General features: G+C 42.4%; 1 protein-coding gene across 3 annotated transcripts in view; it reads left to right on the forward strand.

Moving 5' to 3' along the window:
- The first annotated feature begins 1,809 nt into the window (after positions 1–1,809).
- GALNT1 (polypeptide N-acetylgalactosaminyltransferase 1) overlaps positions 1,810–21,211 on the forward strand; it is a 96,601-nt gene continuing 77,199 nt past the window's right edge. For all 3 annotated transcript variants that reach the window (XM_039332220.1, XM_039332226.1, XM_039332233.1), the window contains exon 1: positions 1,810–2,564. In XM_039332220.1, coding sequence (XP_039188154.1) covers positions 2,371–2,564 — 194 coding nt within the window. In that variant the 5' untranslated portion in view covers positions 1,810–2,370. The remainder of the gene's footprint in view (positions 2,565–21,211) is intronic.

Below are 21,211 nucleotides of genomic sequence, written 5' to 3' on the forward strand. Positions count from 1 at the left end.
TCAGTAAAGTTCAAGTTTTGTGAAGCTGCCTAGTACTTCCCTCTATCACCAGATGTATATCATAACAGGTTTATTTGTTGTACAAATCAGAGCAGGAGAAATCATTGACATTTGATGCCATCAGGGCCATATAGTAAGAAAAGCTGATAGAACTGGCAGAAAAGTTCTTACAAGCAACTATTTTCTTCATGATACTCCACATCATAACTATCTATATTGTATAGTTCTTTGATAATCCAATTACTTCTTTATCTCTTATTAAATGAAATAATGTCTTTATGTGAAAATGTATTAAACGAATAGACAATCCCAGGACTCTTTGGGAAGATTTAATTTTAATTTTAAATTTTGTTTTTTAAATTAATTTTATGATACATTTGTAATGAACTTGGATTTCTTGCCAAATATAAAAAAATAGTTCAAAAGGGACTGCATTTTCTCTATGACTAATGTACAGATCACTACAATTAACATATGAAAAGCAAAGCTTCTGTCAACTGCATCAGTTTTAGATCCTCAACTTGATTGAGAAATGAAAATTGCTTTTTTCATTTAACTAGGTTATTTTTATTTGATCACTGATTTGAAACTATTTGAAGATTTTATTTAAGCCTCTAAATAAGTGAATATTTAGCAGTGTTAGGCTAGAAAATTTAATATTGAATAGAAAATTGTTACACAGAATGAAAAAAATCTTTAGAATATATAAATGCATATAGTCAATTTATCACTTCTTGGAATCTATGGAGATTTAATATTAGTAAGTCTTTTTTAATATTATAATATACACGTTTAATTGAATTTACTTTGACATGTTTGATTTTTTGTTTTGAATGAAGCTTGAAACTTATGAAAAATACACCATTCCATAATTTTACTGTTTCATAAAAGTAGCAGGCAAAATGTTAATATTGAAAGAATACAAAATAACAGAGTTGGAAGACCTTCAAGGTCTTCTAGTCTAACCCCCTGCTCAAGCAGGAGATCCTATATATTCCAGACAAATGATGTCTAATCTCATCTGAAAAACCTCCAGTGAAGGCAAATTGTTTCACTGATTAATTGTTCTCACAGTCAGGAAATTTTTTTTTTAGTTCTTGGTTGGATTTTGTTGCATGAGAAACAAATCAATGTAGTATTAAAACTAAATTATATGTTTTGACTTTGTCCTTCAACTCTTCCCAATTGCCTAGTCTGCCCATCTCTGCCCTTTTGGCTGCCTCACACCCTGCCTTGAGTTACCCTCAAAGACACAAAAGGTGCAATGTGGCTTTGGGGCTACAAGAAGCCTCTGAATCACAGTGAAGCATGAAGTCCCAGCCCAGCAGCATGGTGCAAAGGGGCTTCTTGGTGCACTGTGGCTCTGGCACTGCAAGAAGTCTCTGAGTCTCACCACAGTGCAAAACCCAGTCTAATAGTGTAGTGCAAAATTGCAGCTTCCTGAGAAGCCACAGTTGCCCCAGCCACAGTTGCTCATGTCACCTTATCATCCAAAGACACTCCCTCCCAGGGGGACATGAGGGCTTTGGTTCATGTTAACCATTGGACTGAGCCATCCTGCAACCAAGGGGCTTGCTTACCTGAAGAGCCCACCCAGGTAGGTCTAAGGCAGGCATCGAACAGGAATATAAAGTTGATCAACTCGTCATCAGTCAAAACTGGAGTGCAAAGAGGAAGGGTGTGGCCAACGTTTTGACCTCTGGGGCGGGAAGACTGTCATAGAACCCAGGAGTGTTCAGGTAAGACAACGCCAAGTTCAGGTCCCTAAGCATTGCCCACATGCTGACTACAGCCATGATAGAGAAATGGGTATCTGGGAAAATTTGTCACAATTTTTGATATAATGGGGAACAACTTCATTGCAAACATGATATCTTTGAAGTGATTGCTTTCTGCATTACAATTGCTTTGGACTTTGAGGTTACCAGCCTCAGCCAGTTTTGAGTAATCTTCTGTATAAGTCAGTTCACTCTGTGGCACTAACTATAGCAAGTTGTACCTTTGGGGCAATTCTGAGCAGATTGTGAGTGATTAGAACAAAAAATACAGCCTAACCCTAGAGCATATTTTTCGTCAAATATATTCAGCTTAGAATATTCTCAAATGGCATTCTGGTCAGTTATATGATCCAGTGTATATGTGTAATGAACAGATATGAGAGAACCACACTTATAGATATGCAGCCACTATGTATGGCTCCTATGAAGAATTAATGTTTGCATTTTCCTCCAAAATTCTTTTTATCCAGTTTCAAGATTTATTTCACATAGCTTTCTTAACCTCAGTGCTGCATAATTCTCCAATATGTATTAAAGGTTGTATTGTAGTATATTAAGTACAGATATTGTGGTCCTTTTAAATTGTTTAGTTATGATCATGTTTTTATTAGTTCCAGAATTGGTGCAAAAAGCTCATGAAGGTCCAGGAGAAATGGGGAATCCTGTTGCCATTGCTAAAGAAGATCAAGAGAAAATGAAGGAAATGTTTAAAATCAATCAGTTTAATTTAATGGCCAGTGAAATTATTGCACTCAACAGATCTTTACCTGATGTTAGGCTGGAAGGGTAAGTGTATTTATTGTACACAGAGTCCCTCTGTGTGTGAGATGGATGTTTTCAGAATAAAATCAGTAAAGTTCAAGTTTTGTGAAGCTGCCTAGTACTTCCCTCTATCACCAGATGTATATCATAACAGGTTTATTTGTTGTACAAATCAGAGCAGGAGAAATCATTGACATTTGATGCCATCAGGGCCATATAGTAAGAAAAGCTGATAGAACTGGCAGAAAAGTTCTTACAAGCAACTATTTTCTTCATGATACTCCACATCATAACTATCTATATTGTATAGTTCTTTGATAATCCAATTACTTCTTTATCTCTTATTAAATGAAATAATGTCTTTATGTGAAAATGTATTAAACGAATAGACAATCCCAGGACTCTTTGGGAAGATTTAATTTTAATTTTAAATTTTGTTTTTTAAATTAATTTTATGATACATTTGTAATGAACTTGGATTTCTTGCCAAATATAAAAAAATAGTTCAAAAGGGACTGCATTTTCTCTATGACTAATGTACAGATCACTACAATTAACATATGAAAAGCAAAGCTTCTGTCAACTGCATCAGTTTTAGATCCTCAACTTGATTGAGAAATGAAAATTGCTTTTTTCATTTAACTAGGTTATTTTTATTTGATCACTGATTTGAAACTATTTGAAGATTTTATTTAAGCCTCTAAATAAGTGAATATTTAGCAGTGTTAGGCTAGAAAATTTAATATTGAATAGAAAATTGTTACACAGAATGAAAAAAATCTTTAGAATATATAAATGCATATAGTCAATTTATCACTTCTTGGAATCTATGGAGATTTAATATTAGTAAGTCTTTTTTAATATTATAATATACACGTTTAATTGAATTTACTTTGACATGTTTGATTTTTTGTTTTGAATGAAGCTTGAAACTTATGAAAAATACACCATTCCATAATTTTACTGTTTCATAAAAGTAGCAGGCAAAATGTTAATATTGAAAGAATACAAAATAACAGAGTTGGAAGACCTTCAAGGTCTTCTAGTCTAACCCCCTGCTCAAGCAGGAGATCCTATATATTCCAGACAAATGATGTCTAATCTCATCTGAAAAACCTCCAGTGAAGGCAAATTGTTTCACTGATTAATTGTTCTCACAGTCAGGAAATTTTTTTTTTAGTTCTTGGTTGGATTTTGTTGCATGAGAAACAAATCAATGTAGTATTAAAACTAAATTATATGTTTTGACTTTGTCCTTCAACTCTTCCCAATTGCCTAGTCTGCCCATCTCTGCCCTTTTGGCTGCCTCACACCCTGCCTTGAGTTACCCTCAAAGACACAAAAGGTGCAATGTGGCTTTGGGGCTACAAGAAGCCTCTGAATCACAGTGAAGCATGAAGTCCCAGCCCAGCAGCATGGTGCAAAGGGGCTTCTTGGTGCACTGTGGCTCTGGCACTGCAAGAAGTCTCTGAGTCTCACCACAGTGCAAAACCCAGTCTAATAGTGTAGTGCAAAATTGCAGCTTCCTGAGAAGCCACAGTTGCCCCAGCCACAGTTGCTCATGTCACCTTATCATCCAAAGCCTCTGGTACGCTCTACTTTGCCATGCCAGCTGACCTTCACTGTTTTCTTGTTGACCGTACTGACAAGGTGTGTCCAACCAGGCCCTTTGCAGAGCAACTATTTATTATATGCCAATATCCTCAGGTCTTGTAAGAACATTGTCATGTGCGACCTAGGAAAGAAAACTTGTGCAGGTGCCTTGCAAAGGGCTGATCGAATAAGCTTGGGCACTTCTGGGAGAATATAACAAAATCAACAAAGGTTTATAGAATGCAGGGAGCCAAAAAGGCATATGGGGGAGATAGGCAGGTGGAGTTGAAACCCCATTCAGGTTGATGGCCAAGTGCCCAATTTTTATCATGTGACTACAGGGACAGTGCTGTAATTTTGAGAATCAGTCATAAGTACTATTTGTTCAGTGCTGCCATAATTGAACAGTTGCTGAACAAATTGTCATAAATCGACGACTATCTGTATAGATTTTACCTAGAACGTTTTTTATCTTAACTTATTATTATTAGCTCATCTTATCAGAAGGGCTTTAAACTAAAATTGAAAGGGCGTGACCAATCTTCACATCCATTAGGACCTAATTCAAAGCAAAAACCACTCGATAACCAATCAAATATGGAGGCAAGGAATAAAGAGAAGAAAAACTCAGATACAAAGTAGGAGTTGTAGAAAGCATACCCAGGGTCAGCCACAAAGAACTTAAATGCCAAAACTTAAACTAATGCTCAAGGTTTAGGAAACAAACAGGATGAACTTGAAATATTAGTACAAGAGGGCAAGTATGATATAGTTGCCATTACAGAAATCTGGTGGAATGAAACTCATGACTGGAATGTACTGATAGAAGATATAAACTATTTAAAAGAAATCGACCTAACAAAAGAGGAGGTAGACTTGCATTGTATATTAGAGATCACTTCCTCTTTGTAGAGATGCACTCAACAAAGGTTGAAAGCCTTGTAGAATGCACATGGGTCAACATAAAAGGAAAAAAAGAATGACATTGCCACAGGTGTATACTATAGGCCACTCAACCAAGCAGAAGAAATAAATGGACTTTTTGCTAACCAGTTAATCAACAGGAAACACACTACAGTAATAACGGGGGACTTTAACATCAACTGAGAGACAAACTCTGCAACTAATGGGAGATTGAACAGATTCCTGACCCACCTAACTGACAACATCACCCAAAATGTAGAGGAGGCAACTAGAAGGACAGCTATACTGAACTTTATTCTTATCAACAGAGAAGAAATGATAGAGGGACTGAAGTTGCAGAAACTTTAGGGGAGAGTGACCACGTCATTTTAGAATTCAATATAAAACAGACACAAGCAACGAAACATAATCAAATCAGTGTCTTAGACTTTAAAAGAGGTGATTTTAACAAACTCAGGCAGAGTTTGGGAAGGACCCCATGGATTCAAATCTTAAAGGGGAAATCAACTCAAGAAGCTTGGGAAACTCTGAAAAATATGATTATAAAAGCCTAAATCCACTAGAGAAGGAAATGGCAACTCACTCCAGTATCTTTGCCATGAAACCCCATGGACAGTACCAAAAGGCAAAAAGAAGGCCTGGAGGAATGTTGTCCATGGGGTCGCGATGGGTCGGACATGACTTTGTAACTAACAACAACAGTTCAAAAAGAAAAAAAGACAGCATAGTTAATAAAAAAACCTGAAAGATAAACTGAAAGATAAAGGGCATGAAAAATGGAAAAGGGACACATAACTACAACAGAATACCATCAGATAGCGAGAACTTGCAAAGAAGAAGTTTGGAAAGCTAAGTCTTTGAACAAAGTAAGAATTACAACAAATATCAAAAACAATTTAAAAAGTTTCTTTCAACACAAAAAACACCCCAAAAGTCAAAGAAACAATTGATCCACTAATGGGAAAAGATGGCAAAGAATAACAGGCAATAGAGAGAAAGCAGAACTACTTAATTCATACTTTGCATCTGTCTTCATGCAAAAAGAAAACAACTCAACTTATCAAAAACAGAACCATAAATGATAGGTTAGGAATGCAAATTGAAATATACAAAAATAAAGTAAGAGAATGCCTGTCAGCTCTAGATAGATTCAAATCACTGTCATTCAAATCCTGATGGACTACATCCCAGAGTTCTGAAGAAACTGACAGACATGATTTTAGAACCATTGAAACACATCTTTCAAAGTTCTTTGAGCAGCGGGGAACTTCCTAAGGATTGGGAAAGAGCTGATGTGGTCTCCATCTTCAAAAAAGGGGAAAAAACACAATGAATCCAAGACAATACAGACCAATCAACCTGACATCAATACCTGGGAAGATCTTGGAAAAGCTAATCAAGCAACAAATCTGCAACACCTGGAATCAAACAAAGTTATAATCAGTAATCCAATATGGTTTATCAAAAATAGATCATGCCAAATCTTATTTCATTCTTCGACATAGTGACCAAATTAGTAAATCAGCAAAATGCTGTAGAAATAGTATACTTAGATTTCAGTAAATCATGTGATAAAGTAGACCACAATCATCTTCTTGGCAAGCTAGTAAAATGTGGGATAGATAGCACCACCACCAGGTGAGTGTGTAACTGGCTGATAAATCATACTCAACGTGTAGTCCTCAATGGAATGACATCCACATGGAGGGAAATACATAGTGGGTATCCCAAGGTTCCGCCTTAGACCCAGTACTCTTCATATTGTCATAAATTATGTAGATCAGGACTTTTCAACCTTTTCACAGATTGTACCACTTTTAAGACATGACAGTATTCTAGTACCACCAGTGCTTAGCAAAATGTCAAAAACGTGATGACTAAAACAAGGGGGAGATTTGGGGTTTTACTGATTAGATTCATTTGTTATAGAACTGGCTAGTTTATACTATTATGGAAAAGTAAAAAGTTGAGGTTTGATGTTACTACATCATTCTTCTGCAACAGAGGAAGTCGGAAGTAAATGCCCTTTCTTTTTCCCTTCTCCCCCTCACTTTTTTCCCCTTCTTCCTCCCCACTGTCCTACTATTTGCTTTTGTATTTTTGTATTTTATTCTATAATCTAATAAAATGTTATAAACATTTTAAAAAAGGAAAAAAGTACCGGTTTTAATTTCTTCGGTGGCAGTTCTTTTACTGAATCACTTTCTCTTTGCACTGACAAATGTATGATGAATTTATCCATAGTTATTAATATGCACCACTACCTTTGTGGTCAGCCCTTCTTCCCCTCTCCTTCTCCTCTTCTCTTTTTACTCCCTGCCTGCTGGGCTCTCCTTCCACAGCTTCTTTCTTCCCTGTTTCTTCTTCCTCCTTGCCTGCTGGGCTCTCCTTCCACAGTTTCTTCTTCCCTGTCTCTTTTTCCTCCCTGCCTGTTGGGCTCTTCTTCCACAGCTTCTTCTCTGTCCCCTTCTCTTTCTCTGTTTTTTCCCACTCTCACCAAAACCTCCTTTTATATCCTTTCCTCTCCCTCCCCCCCCCTTTCCCTTCAGCACACCTCCAGCTAATTCCTCTCCTCAAGGCTATGTCTCTATTTCTCTATCCCCTTCTCTTTCCCCCCCATTGTCTTTTTCCCCCTCTCCCTTTCTCACCAAAACCTCCTTTTATATCCTCTCCTCTCTCCTCCTGTCCTACTTTTCTCTTTAGTGTACCTCCAGCTATGCACTGCTTCTGGAAGCACTGATCAGCTGGAGTCCGATGCTGATCCTGGGGCATCTTCTGAGCCCCAACAGTCCTACAGAAGGGCCAATTAGCTTGTAGCCACACATGCTGATTCTGGGGCTTCTGATGAGCCCTGACAGCCTTGCAGCTCCATCTGTTTCTCCCTCAGGTTTGTGCGACTCTGCTGTCACTTCAGCTCATTCTCCTCCCCTGCTATACTTATCTAGGATGGTTGTGTACCACCTGCTAGGTGCCAAAGTAACACGTACCACCAGTTGAAAAAGCCCTGATCTAGATGAGGGAATTGAAGGGGAACTCATCAAATTTGCACATGACACTAAGCTGGCAGGAACAGATAACACCCTAGAACAGGGCTTTTTAATCTTTTCCCAGGTTGTACCAGTTTTAAGACATGACAATATTTGAGTACCACCATTGCTTAGCAAGGTGTCAAAAACTTGATGACTAAAAAAAGGGGGGGATTTTGGGTTTTACTGATTAGATTCATTTGTTATAGAAATGGCTAGTTTATAATATTATGGAAAAGTAAAGAGTTGAGGGTCAGTGTTAATGCTTCCTTCACTGCAACAGAGGAAGTCTGCTCTTCCCTTCTCCCCCTCACTTTTTCTCCCTTTCTCCAGCATGATGACTGAAGAATCCTCCAATGGGTTATTTCAGTCCTCCTGCCCAATCAGACTAAGTTGTCAATTTGTCATGCCCCTCCTTGTCTGGGACCTCCCAGTTTCATCTCAGTCTTTTGCCCATGAGGACGTGATAACTTGACTCTCACTTCATTTGGATAGCAGGTCAGACTAGATACTGATAAACCATTGGTGGATTCTTCTTGGAGAATAGGAGAAATATATTCTGATTGTTCCCTTCTCTGGGAGGTTTGGCCCTTTTCCTTCAAGGGTGAGAGTAGTATTCCTCTCCATATAAGGGGGTGGTGGTGGCTGCTTTTCCCTAAACTCAGCAGCCTGCTGAGTTTCCCCAATTCAACTGGTAGATAGGAGTGAGGTATGTTCTTTTCGTCCTAGTTTAAACAGGGGACTGAGTTTTTTCCCATTTTCCTGGCAGTGGACGCAGTTCTATTTAACAGACGCCATTTTGAGGCCACGTGGCCTCCTCTCTGACCAGGCCCGGTTGGAGCTTCTCGTTAACGGCTGCCATTTTGAGTCCGCTGATCTACAGTTCTTCATCGAAGCCTCTTCGGTCGAATAACAAGAGCTATAAACCGCTCGGAGTCTGCTGCGGGGGACGATTCTGTTAGTCTTAAAAAGTTTTTTTCTGGCTGATGCTAAAAGAAACGAAGCCTCGTTTAGGAGTGACGAACTGATTGTGCCTAGCAGCTGTTAGGCGCAACTCGCTTATTCGATATTTTGAAATTTTGAATAATTTTGAAATTGCAATTCCTGGCATTAGATCATTCAAAGCCTGGTTGTAGGAATATGTTTCCTCTTCCTCCCCCCCCCCCCAGATTCAAGACGTCCTCCATTTTGTTAGCTTCTGTTGCCATAAAGCAATGCCCAGAATTGATTCACAGGCTAGAACGCCATTTTGTGATTGATTGCATGTAGATTTTATTCACAGTTATAGCTGATATATCTACATACAACATATCTATTCGTAATTACATCTAGATTTAAACTAAATTTGCTATTGAGCTTTAGTTTCAGGTTCTATTGTTCCACTTAAAGACGTCAAATCAACAAATTTGGTGGAATCATTGCTGAAGCGAAGGTCTATCAGGCCCTGCTCGCCATACTTTGCCTGAGTATCTGCCACTCTGCATCTAGTGATTGCTTGCAAGATCCTGACCATTGCCACTATTGTGAGACATGTGTGATTTCGTCACCATTTTGACCTCAGGCCTGGTATACGGAATGCCCTTGGCTTTGATAATGAGCACTTCGGAGCACCCAGCGTGAGCCCAGGTTTGCCAGTGGGCCGGCTTATGCTTATACACGTACAGTCAGTCTCTCTACGGGATAGCTCCTGACGTCTCTTGCAGAGCGAGTCAGTTCCAGAGTCTCGTCTGGGGTGCATCTCAATCGACATGGCAGAACCCACCCTTTGGACACAGACAACATCTCTGTCCAAGCTAAGCTGGTTCCCGAGGCGCCTAAAGGTAAGGCCAAAGCCAAATCAAAATACGTCAGAAAGGCTAGCAAGGCAAGCAATAGGCAGGCTGACCAAACACACAGAGCCCTGGAGAAGCAATTCTCCCGGGCCCAATGCTTGTCAGCAGAACATGGTCATACACTTCCGATCTCCGCACCACCTGAGACGGGAGCGCTTCTACCGTCCACATCAAGAGCTTGGTCATCTGAGAATGTACTTCAGCAGGTCTCAACTCAGACCTTTGGTCAGGGAGGCCCGCCCCTGTTTGGGGAGGACTTTGATCTGCCCGGCCCGTCAACAGCACCCACTGCTACATTCACACAGACTGTTGCGGGGTTATGGCCTCCGCTAGAGCCGTCCTTTTCAGACCAGCTCCAATCGTGGATATCACAGTTAGTGTTCTAAGCCATGGCATCATTGGGTCACCATCAAGCGTCCCCCATTCCAGGGCCTTCCTCTGCGCCAGCTACCTCCTCACAACCTCCATTGGATCGTTCAGGTATGGTGTCACCATCCCATTCTCCTGAATCCGATTCTTCCAATGTCTCGGATTATGACGAAGGTGTGGACTGCTGGTCAGATTGTGAGGAGCCTACACATGACTCTCAGCCCATGGCAGAGCTCTTCAGTGCATCTCTCTTTCCCTCCTTGCTGCGCAGAGCCTGTGCAGCGGGTAAGCTCACCTCCGATCTGGCTCCAACACCACAGCCTTCCTCAGATCAGGACACTAATCCCCTGTTTGCCGAACCAGTAGTCAAACACCTCCAAATCCCATGTTCCCCCTTATTCCTGAAGAACATTCAGGGACAAAGGGAATCACCAGCAGCTCAGCCATCCCAGGGAGCATCTGAGCGCAAGATTGTGGACATGGCAAAGAATTTGACAGACTTATTGGAAGTGCCTAAAGTGGATGAATCACTAACCCCACTTTTCTCTGCAGCCAGTCAGCCAGTCAGTCCAGCAGATGTTTCAGACGCCCTTAAGGTGGAGGATAAAAAATCTGAACATGCCTTACACAAAGTTCACCTGGCATCTGCATGGGCAGCAAAGGCGGCAACTTTCACCTCATTCTTTGCCAGGATATCCATTACCTGGCTTAGACAACTACAGGACAGAATTCCATTGGAGGAGGTCAGGATCCATCAGGATCTGACCAAACTCATAGCCACATCTGAGTATATGGCAGATGTCTCCCTGTACTTGGCCAAACACTCAGCCCAGGTAATGTCTTCCAGCGTGGTCGCTCGAAGACTACTCTGGCTTAAAAACTGGAGGACTGAGAGCAAACACAAGTGGCGTACGGCCACTGCCCCCTTCACGGGTGGCAGATTATTTGGGGAGGCATTAACTCCATATCTCATTGAAAACAAACAAAAACAGAAGATCATTTCTCATTTGGCTAGGAGAACTAACAGGCGTTTCCTCCCTTACAGTTGCCGTCAGTCCTTTCGGACTGGAACACGACAGAGCCGGGACAATCCTACCGGCCCCCAGCTCCTAAGACAGAGCGCTCCTTTGATAGGGTGAGCTATAGGGACAGATCCCGGTACCAAACCCAGAATAAGCCTTCTGTCAATGCTGCAAATATTGTATATTCTTGCTTTTGACAATATGCAGAATTATCTGGTAAATATGGGGTTAATAAAGAGCAGAAGGGGCATCGGGGGTAAAGCCTGGGAAAGAAAGAAAACATTTGACCTTCACACCAATTGGATAGCGTGAGATATGACAGCTAATTTAGGGAGGGAACATGCTGATAATTTAACTGCTTAGAGGAAGAGAACTTAGATCCTAGCATCCCTCCGTTGTTCCTGTGCTGACATTTTGTAACAAATAAAGGACTTTTAGGAAAATAAATGCCTGGAAGTTCTTTGGAATGTTTCATTAGCCGGAACCACAACATCATGCTAAGATCTCACATTCTTTTCAATGGGGTCCCGAGCCCCATCCACTTTCTCTATGCTTGAGAGGAGCTGGCAAAGATTTGGGGAAGATCTCATTATGGAGAAAGAAAGATTGCCTGAGGCCAGGCAACAGTCCCAACAGTTCCCCCCCGGGGGGGGGAGCGACAGCCAGCAAGCCAGGGGAGAGAGGAATTTGGCAGATTTCCCAGCTGAGAGCAAAGACTTCAAAAGCAGAATGGACAGATAACACAGTTATGGGTGAGTCGTTGGAAAGATTTCAAAACTTAGAAATGAAAACCAGAAATCAGTTCCTACAAAGTGAAACCTACAGCTCTTCCATTGCAAATGTTCCTGCCAGGAACTCCAGCCCTGAGAGAGAGAATCCCAGTCTGAATCCTCTGCAGCAATGGGGAGATTGGTTTTCCCAGCAGGTGACTGATCCATGTCCTCTGAACTTACCACAGCTAATAGAGGCCTTGCAATGCCTTGGGGTGGTACAGAAGCCAGGAGATCAGCAGCTGTTGGGAGAACAGCCACAGCAAGGAGGTTGGCCACAGTCCCCAAACGTGCAACCCCTGGGCATAAATCTGCAGCCAGGTTGGGGCCTACAGCAACTCAGAGAAGCGGATTTTTTTCCTCAACCAAGTGCGTTCTCACTTGAAACGCTGGGCCTATCTGTACCCGGAACCAGGGGCCATGGTCGATGTCATTGCGTCCAACCTAGAGGGAGAACCATCTGAATGGCTGAACAATTTATATAGCGAGTAAGCCCCCGAATTGGAAGATCCCCACCGCTTTCTTTTTTTTTTTTTTTTTTTTAAATTTTTCAAAAGTTTTACAAATAAGAATCCACCCCCCCCTCCCCAACCACCCCACCCCCCCCCCGACTTCCCAGAACTGAATATAGGATTATTTAACAAATATTTTAAAAATAACATTTGCAATTTATAAAATAATTAATAATAATAATAAAAATCACAATAATAATATATATAATAATAATATACATAACATAAACTTTAAAATGAATAATATATACTAAAAAAGCCATAAAAAAAGGCTGGTACCAATTTTAAGAAAAAATAGAAAAAGCCATTCTTGGAAAGGTCCTGTCCCAACCTCTAAGACAGTGTAGTAAATTCTCCCAGATAGCATTCGCAAGATCTAGGTTGGTGCCAAGTTAAGTATCCCTCACTAATTTACATACAATCTTTATAAAGGGATCTTGTTTTAATTCGATTTTACAATCCATCTCTCTAAGCCTGTCATCTACTGCCATAAGTAACTTTCTTGGCTGCAGGTATGGTATGCCGAGGTTAGTAGTTTGTTCTCAACATAACAGCTTCTCTCCACAGAACAAATACAAACCACATTCCTTCCACCAATCATCACAAAAGCATGAGATCTACTTAAGGCCAGAAATAGGCACACCTACATTGCTGTAATTTCAAGTGTTTCCATTTACAACTTCCAAAACAGCTCTTTGCATCAAGAAGATCCGCTCAAATTCTGCTGCTGATGAATATGTAGCAGAGCTTTTGGGTTCTTGCTCCTCCCAACTGAAGCAATTTGCTGAGTAGATTCTTCAATTTCTTTTTCTTTTTCTTTTTTCTGTTGTTCTTTTTCTTTAATGTGCCTCATTCTCTGTTCTTTAACCTCCCAGTCTCAGCAGTCATCTGATCCCTGTACCTTCCTGTTCCATCTCTTTGTCACAAGGCATCATGGGCACCTGCTCCCAGGACCGTTTTATAAAATTCCTAGCTTTAGCAACTGTATTAAGTCTATAACGTGTCCCCGCATGGCTCAAAACAATGCCCATCGGAATCTCCCATCTAAATGGCATTTGTCTTGCTTTAAGTTCATTTACTAAAAAAGCAAAATCTTTTCTGCTTCTTAAAATTTTAGGTGGAATTTCCTTTAAAATAATAATATCTTGGGCAGCAATCTGAAATCTTTTATTATAAAAAATTTGTAGAATCTGATTTCGCAGAGACTTCTTAGCAAAATATATCACCACATCTCTAGGCAAATTCCTCTGTTTTGCAATCCAAGAATTAACTCTATAAATTCTTTCCACATCCCCACGTAACTCTTCTTTATCAATATTCAAAATAACAGCCAAGTCATTAATCACCATTTCCATCAAATCTTGAGTTTTATCTTCTTTCAGACCCCTTATTCTCAAAGCATATTCCATCTGTCTATACTGGAACATAAGAATATCATCTTGTGAAGTCTCCACTTTTTTCTCCATATCTTGAAATTTATAATCCAAAAGTTCAACTGTTTCTTCAATTTCCTCTACTCTGGAGTCCAGCTTCACAACCACTGAGGCCATTCCAGATAGAGCTAGAAGTATATCATCCCTCAAAATAGCATTATTCTGTTCTAAAAGCTCCTTCATCTCTTTCTTCATTTCCTCCTTAGTTTCAGATTTATTCTGGTCCAAAAGTTGTTTCATTTCCTCCCTAAACTGTGAGACGGCACTTACCATTATTTCTTTAATGTCTTGTGCTGATGTGCCAGATGGGGGAGGTGAAGGTGGAGTGGATTTAGGTTGCTGCACTGAGGGTATTATTTTAAGTTGTTGTTGCACAGTAGAAGTAGCAGGAGAAGAAGTTACTTTAGAAGCTGCAGTAGCTGGTTGTCGTTTTGAAGCCATTTTAATTTATCTTCCTTTCTTCTTAAAAATACCAATAAAAATAAGTAATCCAAAAAAAAATTAAAAATAAGATAAAATAGAATAAAATAAGATCAATCTAAAAGCCCACCGCTTTCTTTTAAGTCTGAGAGAACGATTTGAGGACTCATCCATTGGCCTCAAAGCAGCAGGACAAATTCATAAAATAAAACAAGCCGGGAGGCCTGCCCTGGAGTACGTGTGAGAATTCCGCAAGATAGCAGGTCGAATAGAGGGGTGGTCTGAGCAGTCCCTCATCCATTACTTCATCGAGGGATTAGACGATCACCTCTCTCAGGCCTGCATCTATCGAGAAGTACCTGATCGGCTGCAGGAGTGGTACCAGGCGGCTGTGAAGTTAGATGTTAAGCTCTCTCACTATAAGAAGCTTTCTCCACATGAACCCGAACAGCAACCAGAGCTACCTGGACAGCAATCACCCTCACAAAAGCTTTTGACTACTGCAAGAGCTGAGAGACCCAGGCCACCTACATGCCCTTCCTTCAAGTGTTTCTGGTGTGGACAAGGAGGACATCGAGCAGCCACCTGCCCAGTCCCCTACCCCCAACTGCAGAGCAGGCCAGAACCAGCAATGTGAAAGAAAACTGCTCAGTGGCCAACGAGAAAAAAATCCAACTGACTCATGCAGGAACCTGTCCCCCAGGTTACACCCCCCACACAGGAGGACGCCAAGACTCCAGATGGACCCGCCCCTGCTTTATCCTTCTTTGACAGCGATGATGAAGGAGAAAACAACCCAATGGTGAGTCGACAAATCCTGCCTTTTTCACTGGCCGCCAAACTTATAATCCCTAAGTCTGGGGCACAAATAGACTTGAACGTACTAATTGATTCGCTGCATTATTAGTCTGGCGTTTGCCATGAAAATGGGCATAAGGGCAAAACAGCTTTCCAAACCAGTGAGATTTGAGCAAGCCGATGGCTCCCTGATGGGAGGGACTCTTATCACACAATTAACTGAGTCTTTACACCTAGAAATAGGTGCACACTGGGAGTTTATTCGCTTCCTGGTGGCTCTAAAAATGACTGAGGCAGTGATCCTAGGACTAGCCTGATTAGACAAATGGAAGCCGTTTATCTGGTGGGAGAAAGGAATGAGAACTGTGAGACTACCTATAGGGTCTGATCCCCCCATTGATTCAATAGATGTTATTGGGCATCTTAGGCCACCCAGTGAGCGAGTGCATATGGCCGCCTCACTGCCTCCAGGTGAACCAGTCATCCCCAAGGAATACTGGGACCTGGCGGAGGTGTTCAGTGAAAAAGAATGTGATGCCCTACCCCCTCACAGACGTAATGACTGCTCCATCGAACTGGTGCCTGGAGCCAAACTCCCACGTCCGAGAATGTATGCTATGTCCCCCCTCGAAATGGAGGAGATGCAGTGATACGTGAACAGAAATCTAGTGAGGGGGTTTATCGAACAGGCCAAATCTTCCGTGGGAGCCCCTGTGTTGTTCAAAGAGAAAAAAGAGGGTCTCTTCGTCTCTGCGTAGACTACAAGGGACTCAACGCTGTAAGTGTGGAAAATAAATACCCCCTCCCCCTCCTAAAGGATTTATTGACCCATCTGGCTAACGGTAGTGTCTTCACTAAGTTAGACCTAAGAGAGGCATACTACCGGATGAGAATAAAAGAGGGAGACGAGTGGTAAACTGCCTTCAAATGTCCTATGGGGAGCTATCAGTTCAAAGTCATACCATTTGGACTACAGGGGGCCCAGCGGTATTTATGCAGTTGATTAATGAGGTCCTACATGATCACTTGTACAAAGGGGTTTGGGTGTATCTTGATATCCTGATATACAGCATGAATATGACTGATCACATAAAGCTAGTGAGAGAAGTATTAAAGAAACTATTGAATGCCAAGCTTTATGTCAAATTGTCAAAATGTGAATTTCACCAAACCCGATTAGACTGTCTTGGCTACCGAATTTCCAATGAGGGTATTGAAATGGATCCAGCCAAGGTGAAAACTATAATCGAATGGCAGCCCCCAACGACTCGCAAACAGCTCCAGAGCTTTCTGAGTAAAAAGATGTTGAGACTCTAGAAAGAGTACAGAGAAGAGCAACAAAGATGATTAGGGGACTGGAGGCTAAAACATATAAGGAACGGTTGCTAGAATTGGGTATGTCTAGTTTAACGAAGAGAAGGACAAGGGGGACATGATAGCAGTGTTCCAATATCTCAGGGGCTGCCATAAAGAAGAGGGAATCAAGCTATTTTCCAAAGCACCTGAAGGCAGGACAAGAAGCAACGGGTGGAAACTAATCAAGGAGAGAAGCAACCTAGAACTAAGGAGAAACTTCCTGACAGTGAGAACAATTAATCAGTGGAACAGCCTGCCTCCAGAAGCAGTAAATGCTCCAACACTGGAAGTTTTTAAGAAGAGACTGGCCAGCCATTTGTCCGAAATGGTGTAGGGTTTCCTGCCTGAGCAGGGGGTTGGACTAGATGACCTCCAAGGTCCCTTCCAATTTTACTACTATTACTATTACTATCCCTTCTTTTGCCGAGATTGTCCTACCTCTTACAGAACTACTCAAAACAGGCAAAGGAGGAGGGAAGCCACAACTAGGCCAACCACTAGCATGGACAATGAGCTGTCAAATAGCTTTTGAGAATTTAAAGAGGCTATTTGCTGCGAACCGGTTCTAAAGCACCCCTGCCCAGGGGAACCCTTTGTGATTCAAGCTGATGCCAGCGATGTGGCAGTTGGAGCTGTGTTACTGCAAAAGAACAAAAATGGGATCCTGCAACCCTGCGCCTACACCTCTAAGAAATTTACTGAGAGTGAGCGGAGATGGGCATTCTGGGAGAAAGAGGCCTTCGCAATTAGATGGGCACTATTAAACTAGTGACACTATCTGGAAGGGAGCAAAGTGTCATTTGAGGTATGGACAGATCACAAAAACCTAGAAGCACTGAAATCTCCCCGCAAATTGTCACCAAAGCAAGTACGGTGGGCACAGTACTTTAACCGCTTCAACTTCACTCTAAAGTACATACCAGAAGGAAAGAACTTCCTAGCTGATGCGCTATCCCGGTTACCCCAGTACAAAAGCGAACGAAAACAGGTTAACGAGGCGATTATTCCCAATCCACAAACTGTCGCTCAACTTACACCACGCAGGATCCCCAATCCTGATGACCCTGGAGTGAAGAAAATAAAATGAGAGCTCACCGACCAATGGTTCAAAGATAATCAAGCATCCCTAACATGCATGGATGGCTTGGCTTACAAAGGGGGGAAGTTATATTTGCCAGAAGCGCTCTGTCTTAATGCTCTCAAACACAGCCACGATGTAAAGCAGGCTGGACACTTTGGATATTTGAAAACCCTACACCTCACCCGCCGGCAATTCTGGTGGCCGGGGTTGAAAAAGGATGTACTGTGTGTGCCACAATGAAAAGAATCCCGGGGAAAGCTCCTGGGTTACTTCAACCCGTGGCAGACCCTTCTCAACCCTGGGAAGAAATAGCTATGGACTTTATAGTAGACCTACCTGAAAGTAGGGGAAATACTGTCATCTGGATTGTAATAGACCTGTTCTCGAAACAGGCTCATTTCATCATCTGCAAAGGACTCCCATCTGCCCAACGACTGGCCAAATTGTTCCTGAAACATATCTACCGGCTGCATGGCACCCCTAAGCGAATAATTTCAGGTGGGGGTACAATTCACAGCAAAGTTTTGGAGAAATTTCCTTACATTGATTGGATCATCTCAAGGGTTATCATCTGCTTTTCATCCGACCACCAATGGGGCCGCAGAAGCTGCTAACAAAATGGTGGAGCAATATCTTAGATGCTACGTTTCTTACCAACAGACGAACTGGACTGATCTCTCCCTTTTGTGGAGGTGGTGTACAATAATTCTGTGCACAGCAGCACCGGCTATACGCCTTTCAAAGTAGCCACAGGGAAAGAATTTAACCCAATACTTGAATATCCTCAGTTGCCCTCCACTTCCCAGACACTTGATCAGTGGGTGAGAGGGTGGGAAGAAGTTTGGAAAAACACAAAAAATGCTTTAAAAAAGACTTTTGAAACCTATAAAAAGCAGGCTGATAAAAAGAGGGGTCCCCAAAGAACATTCCAAGTTGGGGAAAAGGTCTATCTGTCAACTAAATATCTACGCCTCAAATTGCCCAGCAAGAAATTAGGACCAAAATTCTTGAGGCCTTTCCCCATAGTAAAGATCATCAATCCGGTCACAGTAAAACTAAAACTCCCTAGACTTTTAGGGAAAATTCACCCAGTTTTCCATTGTAGCTTGTTAAAGCCTTATCGGGGCTCCACTTTAAGACCTCCCCTGAAAAAAGCACCTGGGTCCCTCATAGTTGCAGGGCAGACCCACTATGAAGTAAAACGTATTCTTGATTCTAGAATTTTTAAAGGGAAATTGCAGTACCTAATCCAATGGAAGGGATACCCGTTGTCAGAAGCCACCTGGGTGAAATCCAGTGAAGTGAAAGCTGACAGATTGGTCAAAAGGTTTCATATGAAACACCCCAACAAACCGAAAGATAACCCTTAACATATGCTTTTGTTTACTTTACAGGATCCGTCCTTCTTGTAAGGGGGCCGGATGTCAATGCTGCAAATATTGTATATTCTTGCTTTTGACAATATGCAGAATTATCTGGTAAATATGGGGTTAATAAAGAGTAGAAGGGGCATTGGGGGTAAAGCCCAGGAAAGAAAGAGGAAGAAAACATTTGACCTTCACACTAATTGGATAGTGTGAGATATGACGGCTAATTTAGGGAGGGAACATGCTGATAATTTAACTGCTTAGAGGAAGAGAACTTAGATCCTAGTATCTCTCGGTTGTGCCTGTGCCGACATTTTGTAACAAATAAAGGACTTTTAGGAAAATAAATGCCTGGAAGTTCTTTGGAATGTTTCATTAGCTGGAACCACAACACCTTCCTTTTGTGGCAGAGGGGGTCGACCCTTCCGTCGCGCCAAGTGACTCAGAGGGGGCTCCCCCCATTGGCAGACTTACTCTTTTTATCCACCAGTGGGAAAGCACGAATACAGACTCCTGAGTTCTGTGCACCATAAGGGAAGGCCTGTCCCTGGAATTCAAATCCACACCCATAGACCATTTTGTCTCTTGTCCAGCCGTGAGAAACCCGATAAAAAGAGGGCTCATGGAGGACACCATTCAACACTTGGCATCAAGGCCATAGAGGAGGTCCCCCTGAACTAGGGGAGATTGGGGTATTACTCCATCCTATTTGTAGTCCCAAAATCTTCAGGGGGATGGAGAGCAATCCTCGACCTCAAGGGGTTGAACCTCCACCTACAATAGCGGAGGTTCAAGATGCAGATGTTACATTCCATCCCAAGCAGTATCAGGCGAGGAGATCTATTAACATCTAATAGATCTAAAGGAGGCATACCTGCACATTCCCATCCTCCCGGAACTTCGCAGGTATCTGTAGTTTTATTATCTCAACCGCCACTTTCAGTACAGGGCTTTCCCATTTGGTCTCTCCTCCGCCCTCAGGGTCTTCACCAAGATCCTGGCAGTGCTGGCCGCTTATTTAAGATTGGTCCCAGTGCACGTCCAGCATTATCTGGACGACATACTGATCCAGTCACAATCAGTCTCAACCGCCCAGTCGGATTTGATCCTCACAATCAGGATCCTACAGGACCACGTGTTCTTAATAAATTTCAAAAAGAGCCAGAAGACTCCCTCGATCCGCCTGTTACACCTGGGTGCGGTAATAGACACGGACTCTTGTCACGTGTATTTGTCAGAGGAGCAACGCAGGAACATCAGAGACCTGGCATTCAGGGTACGCAGGAGCAGGACTGTTTCATTGGCTCTCCTTTCTCAGCTCCTGGGAAAGTTGATATCCTGCATAGCAATAGCGCCATGGGCCCGACTACATGCTTGGGCCCTCCAGTGGTTTCTGCTCCCGTATCAGAGACAACACACCAATACCTCCAACCAGTTGGTGCGCGTCCCTTGGCAGGTGTGTCTCTCGGCTGGTGGACATCCTCAGCCATTCACAAGGGGACTCTATTCAAAGAGCCCAGTCGCATCAACGTGACCACGGATGCAAATCTTTTTGGTTGGGGTGCACACCTCCAAACCCAGATGGCTCAGGATCAGTGGTCACAGACAGACCTGAGGCACAGCATAAATTGGTTGGAGCTCAGAGCGATCCACCTAGCTCTCAAACATTTTCACACAGTAGTCAAGGGGCAACACGTGCTGGTCCTGATGGACAACGTGGCTCAAAAGCTTACGTGAATCGGCAAGGGGGCACCCGGTCCAAGTCCCTCATGACGGAGGCTCGAGCATTGGGCTCCTGGGCAGAGAGCAACCTGCTTTCCATCAGGGCCGAGCACATCTCGGGAGAGGCGAATCGGCAGGCAGACTTCCTCAGCAGGTTGATAGTGGACCATTCGGAATGGAAGTTACACCCGGATGTCTTCAGGGAGATCTCGAACAGATTTGGTCATCCGATCGTGGACTTGTTCACCTCGCCAGGGAACACCCAGCTGCCCAGATTTTTTTCTCAGTTCCCCTTTCGGGGAGCAGAGGGGGTGGATGCCCTATGCAGCCAATGGCCGCAAGGTCTCTTGTATGCCTTTTCTCCACTGCCTCTGCTTCCAGCAGTTATCAGGAAAATCCTGGAGGAGCAGGCTGAGGTAATCTTTATTGCTCCTCACTGGCCCAGA

This window comes from Crotalus tigris, unplaced genomic scaffold (assembly GCF_016545835.1).
Source record: "Crotalus tigris isolate CLP2741 ecotype Arizona unplaced genomic scaffold, ASM1654583v1 scf7180000017623.1712378, whole genome shotgun sequence".
Classification (NCBI taxonomy): domain Eukaryota; kingdom Metazoa; phylum Chordata; class Lepidosauria; order Squamata; family Viperidae; genus Crotalus; species Crotalus tigris.